The following is a 15,444-nucleotide window of genomic DNA, read 5'->3' on the forward strand; positions in this document are numbered from 1 at the left end:
GTATGCGATACCAAAGAATGGAACCCGGCCCTTCCAGCATGCTTGGCAAGCACTCTACCACTAGGCCAAACTCCTGGCCCTATAATCCCTTTGTACATCTCCTTTATAATAACAATTTTAAAAAGATTGAAAGATTAAGACAAAGTCTGTAGAAGATAGATTTTATTCTCAGTCTGTTTCATTGTGCACACAGTGAGTTTCCATGGTGGATTCTGACTTCAGGCTCCAGAAGACTGGGTAATAGTTGGTCTCTAATCCAGTTCTGACAGACACCCCTTTGACTTTCTTCTTCCACAGATTCCTTTCTTTGAAGATTTTTGTAAAGGCATCAAAGCTGGTGACACTTGTGAGAAGCTGGTGGGTTACTCTGCCGTATATAGAGTTTGCTTTGGAATGGCTTGTTTCTTCTTTGTCTTCTGCCTAATCACCCTGAAAATCAACACCAGCAAAGGCTGCAGAGCACATATCCACAATGGGTAAGTTATTTGTTGTTTCATGAGAATTGCCTTCTCCTCCTTTATATTGCACTCACCAAACCCCAGCTGCTCTTCCTTAGTTAAAGTTGTTCTTACTGATGTAGGGATAAGTGGAATTAGGCCTAAGAGGTACATTTACTGGCTTATGACTATAGTGCTATTGTAACACCTGGTACCAAAGGAGAAATCTATCAGAGACCAAGAGTTTATTTCTTGTACCAAAATCATCCCACTCCACCCCCACCCTCCCCTTTTGGGTCCTTTTCACATCTGCAGTGAACTGGAGTTTTGTGTAATTAGAGGCTGAGGCAAGTGTGCCTAATTGTGGGAAAAGGCATTCTGCAGTCATTTAATTATTTCCTCTCCATTTAGAGAGCACACTATCAATGGCAGAATCATTGGTTGACATGCCACCATCCAACGGGTTTTTTGTTTTCATGTGAATACTATTTGAATACATCTCCCCGCTTTTTTCCCCTCTCTCTCTTTTTCTCTCCCCTCTCTTTCTCAGCTTTTGGTTCTTTAAGCTGCTGCTGTTGGGGGCCATGTGCTCAGGAGCATTCTTCATTCCGGATCAGGAGACCTTTCTGAATGGTAAATATACATAGTTATTCAGGGATACTTGTTTATGTTTTTAGCCATCTGTGTAAGCTGTAGTGTGAATGACTTTGATATTGTGAATTACTTTCTGGTGGCTTAAAAGAACAGTGATTTACTTGCTTGTACTCCCTTCTTCCCTCTCCCTTAGCCCAAGTAGCCTATAAAAGGTCCTTTGGTGAGTCCTATGAGCCGAAGAATTAAAATGGTAATTTTAAAGTTACTGGCCTGAAGGGAAATGAACTTAAAAATTGCCTGAACTAGTCCAGGGAGAACTGGTTCTTTCTGAACAGGAAACACATAGGTTTTTTTTGTTTGTTTGGTTTTTGCTTTTTAGCAATAAAGATAAGATAAGCAAGTTATCCTCATAGTGTTTGAAAACTTTATGTGACGCTCTGTAGCATTGGATTTTGTTCCTTTCTGCAAGAACTCATAAGGTTCATTTTATATGAAGTCTTTAGTCATAGCCAGAACAGTACCTGTGTCCCTTTGATCTCAGGCAAGAGGGCAACCTGATTTCAGTAATTAACAATGTTCTGTTCAGCACCAAAGGACTTCCTTTCCCAAGTAGTGAGAACACACTGCCAAGTGGTAAGGGATAACTATAGGCTACAGTCCCTCAGATAGTTACATATAAGGGTCCAGCTAAAATTTTAGGATGATATTAGCTTTTCAATAAGCTTCTTTTCTTTTCTTTCTTTTTTTGCCAGTCCTGGGCCTTGAACTCAGAGCCTGGGCACTGTCCTTGGGATTTCTCAAGGCTAGAGCTCTACCACTTGAGCCACAGCACCATCTCTGGCTTTTTTTCTATGTTATGTGGTACCGAGGAATCGAACCCGGGTCTTCGTGCATGCTAGACAAGCACTCTATCACAAGACCAAACTCCCAGCCCTCAATAGCTTATTTTTTTCATATATTTTTATTGTAATTAATAGAAGGGTTACATTTATTTGCCAGATAGAAGGTGCATTAATTCACATACATTGATACCCTTTCTCATGTCTTGGTCCACATTTCCCTCCCCCTCAACCCCACCCCTCATCTTGTTTTCCCCCCTTCCCTATCCAATTTCAAATAACCAAATACAAATATATCCAATATATCAGATAACAAAGTGAGATACTATAACAATATGAGATAACCAAGGGACAGCAAAAGAGATGAGAGATAACATAGTACATTAAGGACAACAATCACTCATTATATGGCTTTTGTTTGTATATCCTAGAGGTCCTTTCATTTAGCGTCATACTATATGGCCTTATGTATCTAGGTTTTGCTCTATTGCAAATCTCTGCTATGAGAGCCCAAGGTTTCTACTGATTATGACAAATGAGGGAAACCTTTGAGCCTATGTTCCTTTGAGTCTGGCTTACTTCACTTAATATGATTTTTTCTAAGTCTTTCCATTTCAATAGCTTATTTTAAAAATTATTTTTATTAGCATATATTAACTGAACAAAGTGGTATATTTCATTGTGTCATTTTCATACATGCATATAATGTCTCTGTAATGTTGATCATATTCTCATATCTTAAGAATATTTTATTCAAGCCAGACATGTTTGGGCATGCCTGTATTCTTCACACTCAAGAAGACAAGAGGATCATTTCTAGGCTTGTCTGAGATAATGAAACCCTACCCCCCCCCAAAAAAAAAACAAAGTAAAAAACAAAAAAAGGAAAGAAAAAAAGTAAGGGAAACAATTATGTGCTATTAAGTCCTTTACCTATTACTATTAATTCCATTTGCTATTTTCCACTAAAATCCTTTTATATATATTTAGGATAATTTATTTAGAATGAGAAGAGACCTTGTTTCACTCTGACTTTTTTTTTCCTTTTTTTTTTAAATTTTTTATTGTAATTAATAAAAGGGTTACATGATATTTGCCAGATAGAAGGTGCATTAATTCACATACATTGATACCCTTTCATCTTTTTCCTTTTTTTATTGTATTTTATTGTTAGGTTAACGTGTAGAGGGGTTGCAGTTAAATTCACCAGGTAGTGGGTACATTACTTCTTGAGTATTGATACCACTTCTCATGTTTTTCTCCTCTTTCTCTCCCTCCACCCCTAGTTTTGTGATTTTAATTTTTTGGGGTGGTTGTAGATCTTGAACTCTGGAACTGAGCACTGTCCTTGCAGCTCAACCCTACCCTTTGAGCCACTTACCACTTCCAGTTTTCTGGTGGTTAGTTGGAGATAAGAATCTCACGGGGTTTAGTGTCTGGGCTGGCTTTGAACCGCAATCTTCAGATCTCAGCCTCCTGAGTAGTTAGGATTATGCATGAGACATTTCGCCCAGCCAACTCTGTGATTTTTATAGACACCTGTAGTCCTCAGGATGTTTTTCATCCAGGGCTCCAGCCGCCTTGTGACAGCTAAAAGCAGATTTGAGCCATTGTTCCCCAAGGCCCAATCTTATTTCCTCACTGGACAGTGGTAATTGCTTAGTGAGATTTAAGCCCTTGGTTTTTCTGACCATGTGTGTTTTTACCTTTAAGCCCGTGGGCCATTGTGGATTTTTCCAGTTACTACCCCTGGTCACTTAGCATGGAAGCTAAGCGTGCATGTCCCTACATTAGCCTGTCTGTGTTCAAATCCCAACTGCCCTTTTTATTGAGTATGAGGTTTTCTCAACTCACATAGACTCTCACTTTTTAACTAGAAAGTAAGTATTATAGAATGCTACCTACTTTGTATTGTTTTGTGGGAATTGAATGTATTACACATATAATAGCCGTTCAGTAAAAATGAGCACTTCCTTTTGGAATTTTCGGAAGCTTCACTTCATGGCGTCTTGGACGGTCATCTTTTGCAGCTTGGCGCTATGTGGGAGCCGTCGGAGGCTTCATCTTCATAGGGATCCAGCTCCTCCTGATTGTGGAATTTGCACATAAATGGAACAAGAACTGGTGTGTGCTTTTATGGAATGCTTCCAAGAAAACTGACTCACTGGCTCATAGAAACTTCCTCCTGTTGGTGAAAACTCTAAATTTTGTTCCTAGGAGTTGGCAGTCTCTGTATCAAAGACAGTTGGTGTATTGGTTTCCCTTTACACCTGGGTTTGGGACCGAGTCCATTTACTTATCCAATACTAATTTTCTGTTCTTTCTGCCTTTTCATTTTTGCTTGTTTACTTTCTTTCCACTTTTTTGATATTTTTTTCCCCTGGGCACTCTAGTTTGGCTTTGTCTCAGTCAGTGTTATAAACCATTGCTGGTCTCTGCTTGTCCTGGCTCTGTGGTTTTTGTAGTGTCTTGAACTTGGGTAGATTGAATTCTAGACTCCCATCTTCTTAGGAGATTAAAAGCAGAATGAAAAAAGAAAACCGAAAATACTTTGTAGCTGGTGACTTGTCTTCTACGAAGAACATGAGATACAGTACTTCTTTTTATAAACTTTATTTCATTTTAACTTCCCAGGAAGGGAGATATTTTTTATTAGGAAGATGTGTTCCTCTGCCTTAGAAAGCCAATCTTGTCTTTTAAAACATTCCACTTTTTCTAAATGCCTTGAAAATAGAGTTCCCATCCCAGACCAAGTAGGAAATGCCCAACTATTAATAGCTAGTTATTCCTTGCTAAACTGTACTGAGGAAATGACAACCAGACAAGCTTCTAGCCCTGGAGAGTCAAATCCAAGTTGACTCTTATGATTCTGCAGAAAGCACTGAATTGCTGTCTTACTTTCTATACTTTCAAAACGATTGATATTTTATAAGATGAACCTTTCCTTTATTTTGTTTGTTGATGATACTGGGGTTTGAACTCGGGGTTTTGTGCCAAGGTGGTCTGGGTATTCAGTTCTATCACTAGAGCCAGACCCCAGATGTCTTTTGATTTCTTTTCTTTTTTTTCTTTATAAGATCTTAAATTTTATGCCTGAGTTGGCCTGGACTATAATTCCCCTATTTATGCTTCCTTCATAGTTGGAATAACCAGTCAGCACCATCATGCCTAGATTTTTATTGGATAAGATGGGGTCTCATGAACTTTTTGCCTTTGCCTACCCTGAACAATCCTCAGCATCCAGGGTAGTTAGGACTGCAAGCATGAGCCAATGCGCCTGGACTCAATCGGCTTAATGTATAAACTTTCATTATATCTTTTGTATTAAAATAAATATGTCATCCTAAAATGTTCACAAATGTATTTCAAGGAGGGTACCCCATGGTAAAATATTAAAACTGTAGATACTGAGTTCCTGCATTGCCCGTTAAATAGCAGGTTCCCTCAAGAATATTTAAGTTTTCTTCATTCTGACTGCAGTCCTTTAATAATAATTATAATTATTATTATTATTATTATTTTGACAGCCTTGGATCTTGAACTCATGGCCTGGGCACTATCCTTGAGCTTCTTTTACCACTTGGGTCACAGTGCCAGTTTTGAGGGGTTTTTTGAGTTTATCAATATAGTTAGTTGGTATACATAAAATAAGCTATGACATTCATAATATTGTCATTCTCATTTAAGCTTTATCTACTTTCATCAATTTACTTTACTTACTTAGCTACTTAAACTCAGGACCTTGGCATTGTCCCCTAGCTTTTTTGATCAAGGATAGTGGTCTACCATTTGAACCACATCCTTATTTCTGACTTTTTGGTGGCTAAATGGAGCTAAACATCTCACAGACTTTTCTGCTTGGACTGGCTTCTAACTATAATCTATAGAGTTCAACTAGTATTTCAGACAAGAGCCACCAGTGCCTGCTATATTGTTGTATTTTTGCTTGTAGGACTAATCTAAAAAATGCGTTCATTGTTCTTGATGGAAAAATCTGTTGATGGTACTTTTTCTAGGTCTACTTCCCTCCCTCCCTTTCTCCTTCCCTTTCTCCCTCCCTACCTCCTTTCTTCCTTTCCTTCATTGCTTCCCTCTCTTTCTGTGATCTATTGAAGAGATCTCAAAGATGATAGGATAGATGTCACTGACCTTGGAATCCAGGAGATGGTGCCCTTTTCCTCTTGCTTGCCATTTGACTTCTTGGCCTCCTTTACATCATTCACAATGTAGAATGATATGGTTGATTGGGCTAGATTTTTGTTTGTTTTTTGGTCAGTCATGAGGCTTGAGCTCTGGGCCTGGGCATTGTCCCTGAAGCTCTTCAGCTTAAGGGTAGTGTTATACCACTTAAGCCATAGCACCACTTCTGGTTTTCTGGTGGTTAATTGGATATAAAAATCTCATAGACTTCTGTGCCTCCTGTGGCTTTGAACAGGGACCCTTAGATCTCAGCCTCATGAGTAGCTAGGACAATAGGTGTGAGCTGCTGGTACCTGTTTTTTGTTTTGTTTTTAAAAACTTGTTGATTTTTGGTTTTCTAGGTCAAATCTTATGAGTTGAACTGTTAATCTATATAAAAACTGAAATAACAACAAAACTAGTAATGTTTTGAATGAACTCTCACTTTTAGACATACAAGATTTTAAATTCACTTTGCTGGTTTTAGTTTAATCCCGATACTAACTTGAGTCTAGCAAATATTCCCATCCTGATACCCATTGTTCTTGGGCCCATAGCCTCTGCCCTGTTGCGTAGGCCTTTTCTCATTTCCACTGCATTTCCCTTAGCATTTAGTCAGCCAGCATTCTGGAATACCTATGTCAATGTGGTAAGCATGGAGACTATAAAGATAAATAAATATTATTTGGTTTGTTTCCAAAAATATAATGCCATCCAGAGATTAAATGCTGAGGCATGGGAACAGCAGCCTCTGCTAATGTTGTTGCCAGAGGTTATTTTTTTAACAGATGATAATCTTGGCCCTCGTATTCACCTGTCATTTTCTGATGGCAGAGCCATGACAGTGCACTGTTGAGCAGGGCATTCTCCAGGAGGGAGAGAGATACTCAACATGGAGTAAAGCAAATAGGCAGCAGGCTCTTTGGTGAAAACTAAAGACTAAGAGTTCAGGGGAGCAGGGTAGGCTCCCCCTTTCAGAGAAAACTTCAATTAGCTTTGAACTTACTTAGCTCATTTAAGAAACAAAGGGGCATTTGTGGTTAAGGCTTCATGGTGTAGGAAGTGTGGGGAAGGTGACATTAGGGGTAGCCCTGAACCAATGTAAAGGCTTTGGGTTTTATTCTCACTTATACTTATTTTTATGTGTGCTAAGGATAGAGCCCAAGGCCTTGGAATAACAATCAAGTGCTCTACCACTAAGAGACATGTCCACACCGTCAAGCTTTGTTTTCCTAAATGAGACATCAGGTGAACACATGGGTGTTGAAGGGGAATAAAAATATAATAGAATATAGTTTTAAGTTGAGAATAGATCAAAATGAGTCACAGGTGGGTTCATGGCTGCTGTGAGGCCATCCATTGGAAAGAGGAGTGATTTGGACCCAGGTGGCAGCAGTGGTCACATCCTGGTAGAATCCAAAGGTGAAACAAGTGGAGATGGATTTGAGGCAGGGGAGGGGAAAGTACAGAGGAACAGCAACTCCCTATCCCTCTCCCCCTGTTCTTCTCCCTCTCCAGTTTCCAAACCTTTCTTCCAATAACAGGAAGAGTAGAATCATTCTCTGAGGTTGGGAGAGGGAGATGTGAGCATAGAGAAGTTAGCCTCCAGCTAAGCTTTGGATGCCATGAGACCTCCAAGTAGAGACACTGAGTAATATGAGTCTCTAGTTCAGGGAAGAGGTTAGGGTGAAAGATTTAACTTTGACAATATAAATATAACTGTGAGAAAGTCCTTTGTGTTAACAGTATAACTGAAAAGAGGAGAAAAAGTGGGACGGACCCCTCATCCCTACTAGCCAGCAATGTCCCTTTTTATATGTAATCCACTCTGTATCCTTGTCATTGATCATTATTGGGCTCTTAAATCCTCTTGTCTCCCTCTTTTTGTGTCTTATTTTTCTCTCATTTCCTCTGTGTGCCTTTTACATTAGATAATTCTATGGTCATTGATGTGCCTGGCTTGGTTTCAGGAATATGATGGTCATTATCATTTTGGCCTTTCCTCTCTATTTTCCTTTGTCTCTGGCAACAGTAACTTTTCCATCATTAAAACATTTCAGCTGGGTTGCTTGAATGCTTTCCAGTTTTGTGAAAACATTAAGCAAGTTGCTTTCTCTGAAGATTTGGAAGAATGTTGTTACAGAGAGCAATTGAATCATGAAGCAGATGACAGTGATTCAATCCATTCTTTTGTTCTGTCCTCTTCATTTAGCATTTATAAACACTCTTTGTTCCAAGCAGTTTCCATAGATTTCAACCACTATGTATTTTGCCCATTCCCTTATTAATATTTATAGAAACTAGAAAGTACATTGATCTCTTCTGTTTATTTCTTCATGGTACATCCCAGTATATTTTTTCTTTGCCTGATTCATTCAGTTTTGGTAGGGTTTTTGTTTGTTTGTTTTGGTTTTTGTCATCTTATTTTGGGTCTTGGGGATTGGTTCTTTTGTATTTTTTTGTGCCAGAACTAGGGCTTGAACCCAGGGCTTCAAGCATTTGCTTGGATTTTTTGCTGTACTACTTGAGCCACTTCTCTCCTTTTAGCTCATTGCTGATTAATTGGAGATGAATCTCATGGACTTTCTGCCAGGTCTGGCTTTACACTATGATCCTCAGATCTAAGCCTCCTGATAGATATGAGCCTGACTGTTTTCACTTACGATGTGTGGACTTTTTACTTTTTTGTATGTGTGTATCATTTCTCCTTTACTATTTCTTCCTTTTTTATTGTTGGAATAATGTATACAGGGTTACAATTACATTCGTCAGGTAGTAGGTACATTATTTCTCACATATTGATACCCCTTCTCATGTTTTTGTCCCCATTTCCCTCCCTCTCCCCCTCCTAATAAATCTTATTTTCCCCTTCCCTTTCCTCTTTCAAATAAACAACAATATACCAGTTAACAAAGTCAGATACAGTAAACCAGTTACAAAGTCAGATATAGTAACAATATGAGTTTTACCATAAAGGCAAAAAAAAGAGAGAAGTAACATAGTACATTAAGAACAACATGTGTGTATCCTTTCTTCTTTACTATTTCTTGATATTATTTAGAGAAGCAACACTACTGCAGACCCTCCTTTCAGTCCAGGGAGGAAAGAGCTGAGATTGGCCTGACTTGGTCTGAATCTAGTTATTTGCTTCTCTGCAAAGAGAGGGTGGCCCATTAGCAGCACTTGGAGCGATAGACTAGTGGCACCTCCAGGCTCTGTCATTAGAGAGAAATATGGAATGGAACTCCAGGGAAGAGACACCTTCACTTTATCCCATAATGCTGACAATGCCTATTGCAGGGTCTAACATTCAGAAGGGGAAAGTCCAGGGGTATTTATTTTAGTTGACCAGCACACTTGAGTCAAAAGGAAATTCTTCAGTGTTTAGAAACGATTCTAGGCCTGAGCCAAGAAGCTTACATATTTATGAGAACTGTTTAGATGTAATGGAACGTGAGTAATCATCACTAAAACGTATCTGCTGGATGGTGGGTGGCCTTGGTGGGATATCACAGTGTTGTTCCATGCCTGACAGATGGAAAATGGTTAAACACGAAGACTTCACTCACTTTCTTCTCTCTCCTCTGTCTTATCTGCTTGTGGAGAAACAGGACTGCAGGCACTGCCACTAACAAGCTGTGGTATGCCTCCCTGTCCCTGGTGACACTCATCATGTACTCCATTGCCACTGGAGGCTTGATTTTGATGGCGGTATTTTACACCCAGAAAGATGGTTGCATGGACAACAAAATTCTCCTGGGAGTGCATGGAGGACTGTGCCTGCTCATTTCAATGGTAGCCATCTCACCCTGTGTCCAGAATCGTAAGCAAGGCTTTTTTACTCTTTTATAATTAATATTTGTTGTAAATGTGAAACCCAACGGTTATTTGAAAACACGAGTCACTCTTTAGGCTTCTGTGGGTTGGCTCATCTAGGAAAGTTAAGACTCCTATCTCTTTTTATATTCCAGAAAGACCATACTTAATGAAGCCAGGACGGAGGAGGAAGACAGTGAACTGTAATGTGGTGAAATTAGCTTAATCTGTGCTGGGCAATGTGTTTATGAGTTTTGCCTGTGACCTCAGGGTAAAATTTGAAGGATAGGACAATGGAAGAAAGTATTTTTAGTGTCATCTTTTATTTAAAGGTGAACCAGAAAGCAAGGACAGCATGGTCTAGGAGTCAGGAAAGAGGAAATTTTAACCTGGTGGCTACTGGCCTTTTGAGCTAACTTTGATCAGATCCAGGTTATTCTGCAGGGAAGTTGGTGAGCATGACCTTGCTTGTGATTTTTCAAAGCCAGAAAGGAAGGAACAGTAGAGAATGAAAGTGTTTTGGAAAATAGCCGTGTGAATTGTCATTTATAAATGACTTCTGATGTATAAGCCAGTGCTCTCTTGGGGCCTGTATGTCTTTGGGCCTTTGTCTCTGGTCTCATGTTTCTTATAGAAAATATATATTCTGTAGAGAATTAATGTGCACATGCAATTCAAATGTCTAGGTAGAAAGACGATATCTTATAGACAACAAATTTATAGTCCCTTTGAAAACCTTCCAAAATTAGTGGTTTAAAGTGATGGGGAATAACCAGGGACCAATGGCTCAGTCCTGTAATCCTAGCTACTCAGGAGGCTAAGATTGGAGGATTAGGGTTCAAAGGCGGCCTGGGTAAGAAAGCATGTGAGACTCCTCTCCAATTAACTACCAGAAAGTCAGAAGTGGAGCTGTGGCTTGAAGTGGCAGAGTGAAAGCCTTGAACACTAAAGCTTAGGGACAGCACGTAGGCCTGGAGTTCAAGTCCTGGGACTGGCAAAAAAAAAAAAAGACAATAAATAGCAAATTACTTTTTCAGCACTAAAAATTTCCAATCCATTACTAAAACTGAGATGATTATTTGCCCTGTCTTTTAAGTTGATCATTTAAGAATTTCCTAGAACAACCAGAAACCACTAACTTACTCACAGCTTTAATCCTAGCTTTTCAGGAGGCTGAGATCTGAGAATCTTGGTTCGAAGTCAACCCAAGCAAGAAAATCCAGTAGCTTTTATCTCCAAATAACCAGCAAAGAACAGAAAGTGGAGGCGTGACTCAAGTTGTAGAGAACTAATCAAAAATCCAGAGTGCAGGGAATGCCCTGAGTTCAAGCCCCTCCCCCCCAAAATATTTTTTTCTTAAATTACAGGCCTTTAGATGAAAATTTCCCTTGAGTTAAATTCTAGTTTTTAAGAAAGGGTATAATGTTTTGAAGTATTCAATAAGAAAGCCCCATGCTAAAGAGGAACATTGGTCTTTTCCTATACCTTTAATGATAGTTGTGACTTAATACAAAATAATTCTAAAACATGTTTAATTGATATGAAAGACTGAATCCTTTCATGGCAACATATCATGAAAAATTTTACCCTTATCATCAGATCCTTTAGTTACTCTACATGATCTAAGCACTAAGCTTAATTTAAATGTCACTTTAAAGTTCTTCTCTCAATCAATACAAGCCCCAAGGCTGTAGGCTGGATTAGTTCTTATACTGATGCAGTGTGCTCCAGTATTTGTCCATTTATAGATAAGAAAGTTTGCTATTTTTTTCTTTACTTTTTTTTTTTAAATGGTACTGGGGTTTAAATTCTGGGTCTTGCACTTGTTGGGCTGGTGCTTTACCACTTAAGCCATACCTTCTTCTCGCTTGCTTGCTTGCTTGCTTGCTTGCTTTTTTTTTTTTTTTTTTTGCCAGTCTTGGGCTTGAGTTCAGGGCCTGAGCACTGTCCTTGGACTTTCTCAAGTCTAGAGCTCTACCACTAGAGCCTCAGCACCACTTCCAGCTTTTTTCTATGTATGTGGTACTGAGGAATGAAATCTGGGTCTTTGTGCATGCTAGGCAAGCACTCTACCACTAGGCAAAACTCCAAACCTGCTTTTGTTATTTTTTAAATAGATCTTGCATATATGTCTCTAAGGGAGACTGAGTATTATGTTTAAATACAGCTATAGTTTTGATAAAGTATTTGTAGAGAACTTAGTAGAATTTGATGCCACTAAAATAGTAATATCTAGGTCAGTGTTTATCCACCACCTAAAGTTTAGCTCAATCTGAGAAATTCATTTGGCAGCTCTTTTGTCTATTAAAGGTAGGTGTTCAAGACTAAGGATTTTATTCTGGTGTGAAGAGTGGATCTAGTTTTGGAGGCATGTGCCTCTTACCACCAAAATGTAACATTTTCTTGCATCTGTCTTGTTTCCCAGGGCAGCCACATTCTGGGCTTCTGCAGTCAGGGCTCATAAGCTGCTATGTCACATACCTCACTTTCTCTGCTCTGTCCAGCAAACCTGCAGATGTAGGTAAGTGAACCTCAGGAAGAAGGTAAATTATTGCTGGGATGAATTTTTATTTATGGAGGAATGAGTTGTTGAAATATCATGGATTAATAAGTAAAAAATACATGAAGGTCTAGATTTTTTTTCATGAGAAAAAGTGTTGTTGAGAGGGTTTTTTTTTTCCTTTTTTTTTTTTAAGTTGGTTATTATTTTCCTTCCATCGGAAGGTTATTTCTCTGGACACAATAAAAGGAATAGAAAGAATCTAAGGAAAAGGAAGGCAGGAGTCTGGGTTTGAATCAGATCCTCTCCCTACTAGTGGGCTATCTTATATTGCTTATCTTAACTGACATTCGTTTACGGAGCATAGGATTGGAATGTGAGCTTTGGAGCCAGACTGCCTAGTTTTATAGACTGCCTAGGTCTAGTCTAAGGAATGGTTTTAAGAATTCAGTGGAAATGTCTTTCTAGCTATGTGTATCAATCAAATTTAGAGCAGTGCCTGGCACAGAATAAGTGCTGTGTATGCATAGTGCTACTGTTGTAGAATTTTTGCCATGATTATTTGGAAAGAGATTCTAAGCTACTTTATTGGAAATCTATCACTGGAGATCTTATGATACATATAATCTATTTGGGATTTTTAAAACAAAAATTGCCGTCTTGATTCTGATTCTGTAAGTTTATTTAAATCTAATCTCTTTATGCCTCCTCCCCCCCTTTTGTCACTACTGAGGTTTGAATTCAGGGCCTTGAGCTTGCTAGGCAGGTACTCTACCACTTGAGCTATGCCTCCCTCCAACCTTAAATTTTTCTTTTATGATTGTTTCTGTAATAATTTCTGTTCTTAATAGAGTTCAAGTTTATAGTATTTTTTAAAAAATAGCAAGTATCACTTAAAAATAAACACTTATTTTTAATTTCCAGGGGAGCTACTTGTGTTTTACTTACTTTTCTAAAACCAGTTTTCACTGGCTTGAGAATAAAGGTTTTTGTTGTTGTTGCCAGTCCTGGGGCTTGAACTCTGGGTCTGGGTGCTGTCCATGAGCTTCTTTGTTCTAAAGGCTAGCACTTTACCACTTGTGCAACAGCACCTCTTCTGGCTTTTTCTGATTAGTTTATTGGAGGTAAGATTCTCACAGACTTTTCTGTCTGGGTTGGCTTTGAACCACACAGTCCTCAGATCTCAATCTTCTGAGTAGTTAGGATTACAGGAGTGAGCCACTGGCGCCTGGAGATTTTTTTTTTAACCACAGCATACATGGTTTTAGTTACTATTTCCACTGTGAATACTGGTAATTTTAGTCTGACTTCAAACAGAATGGGCATGTTTGTAGAATGGTTGCTAAAATGTTCTATTTTATGTTTAGGTTCCTTATTTGGGGGGCAAGCTGTCAATTAGACCTAGGTTGAGTGATCAAAATTGAAGACACTGTTAGACAAAATGTAAATTACCAGTGACAGTAATATTACAGAAATCTTTATATGCAGCCTCCAATTTTCTAAAATTCATGCCACCTAAGGAGGTCACCACATTACAGTCTGAAAGAGGCTCTGACAACTGTTATTTATATAATCATCCCTCTGGATTAGAGGCTCTGGGTGGGACCGTGCTACCCTGCTACAGAACTGGCGGCAGTGCACCTGCGGACTAGAGGACCACACTGAATGACTCTTTTCAGATGCTGCTTAATCCGGGGAAATATTGATGCAACTTTAGTGTAGCTTTTTTTTTTAAAACTATTATTCAAATTACCTTGAAAAAGAACAAGACTTTTGAATCCCAGAACTTTCAAACTAGGATGTGGGGGTCTTGTTTTATTTGTCTTCTGATGTGAGAGTGGTGCTTTGAAACAGCAGAAGTTTAGTCTGAGCAGATTAGTGCTCTAACAAGTTTCTAGTAGCAAGGGGGTTCAGCGTTCTAAAGCATCACAACAGTTTACTGAATCTTTTCAAGATGAATGCTGCTATGAATTGCAATAATCCTTTCAAATTTGTTTGTGATTATTTTCTTTACAAGTTCTAGATGAACATGGGAAGAATGTGACCATCTGTGTGCCTGACTTTGGTCAAGACCTATATAGAGATGAAAACTTGGTGACTGGGCTAGGTACTTTTCTGCTCATTGCATGCATCTTGTATTCTTGGTAAGTCTTTAGAGCTTCTTGAAGCCAATTTGCAGACTTTAAAACTAGAGGGAAAGAATTTAAATAAGTTTCAACTTCCATACAACAGCAAAAGAAGGAAGGAGAAAAAAAACTTGAAGTAATGGACTGGCACTACCTCATGAACTCTGTATATCCGAGCTCTGTTTACCTTGTATGTATGTGGCGCAAATAAAATAAATACATGCTACATTGGAGCACTGTTACCTATTGACCTTAAAATACAGTTGAATATTAGTGGCAACAGCATTCTTGAAGAGCAAGGGAGCACCAAGTGAGGAAGAGATAGAATATGCCAGAATATTCCAGCAACTTCCTCACCCAAAGTAAATAGTGTTTGTTCTGTTGGGAAGAGGCTAGGAGTGCTTCACAAATAATCATTCTGGCACAGCCAAGAAAGAAAATGTCTCACTTCTTCTAGGCTGAACTCCATAGTGCCAGCAAATGGGTCAGGCAGGGCTTCTCAGTGAGATATATATGCAAGCCAACTATGTATGATCGAGGCTACTTTACTTTTGAAACATTCTTGTGGTTGTGAGACAGAGAAAAGGCAAGGATCAAAATGGCTAGTTACCACTTTGGTAAGTATTTTACTGATAATTAAGCTTCCTTTTGACAGTAACCATTTCACTGATAGATATTTTTTTTCCCTGTGTGTGTTTTGTGTTGTTTGTCTTAGTGTATAAGAAATTCAAGTTGTCATGGGCATATTATAATCTTTCTTTTGCTAAACCAAACAAACCTGAAGGGTGACACGTTATATAAATAGGGCCTTTTCAGGCACATTGATACTTTCTCTTACACTCCACAGCCTTAGGAAGAGGCCAGTAAGAACAGAGACCTTTATTTTAGAGTTACTGCTCAGTTTAAAGAAGTGTTTGTTTGTGTTCCAGGTTCTGAAAGCAGGGATTGTCTAG

At 38.8% G+C, this 15,444-nt stretch overlaps 1 protein-coding gene across 1 annotated transcript in view; it reads left to right on the forward strand.

Annotated features, from left to right (window-relative positions):
- Serinc5 (serine incorporator 5) overlaps positions 1 to 15,444 on the forward strand; it is a 95,937-nt gene that overhangs the window by 68,376 nt on the left and 12,117 nt on the right. The window contains exons 3-8 of the mRNA XM_090331704.1: positions 298 to 476; positions 988 to 1,070; positions 3,901 to 3,994; positions 9,661 to 9,872; positions 12,291 to 12,386; positions 14,383 to 14,509. Of these exons, the coding sequence (XP_090187830.1) occupies positions 298 to 476; positions 988 to 1,070; positions 3,901 to 3,994; positions 9,661 to 9,872; positions 12,291 to 12,386; positions 14,383 to 14,509 (791 nt within the window). The remainder of the gene's footprint in view (positions 1 to 297; positions 477 to 987; positions 1,071 to 3,900; positions 3,995 to 9,660; positions 9,873 to 12,290; positions 12,387 to 14,382; positions 14,510 to 15,444) is intronic.

The sequence above is a fragment of the Megascapheus bottae genome, chromosome 4, assembly GCF_031878675.1.
Source record: "Megascapheus bottae isolate mThoBot1 chromosome 4, mThoBot2.hap1, whole genome shotgun sequence".
Taxonomy (NCBI): Eukaryota; Metazoa; Chordata; class Mammalia; order Rodentia; family Geomyidae; genus Megascapheus; species Megascapheus bottae.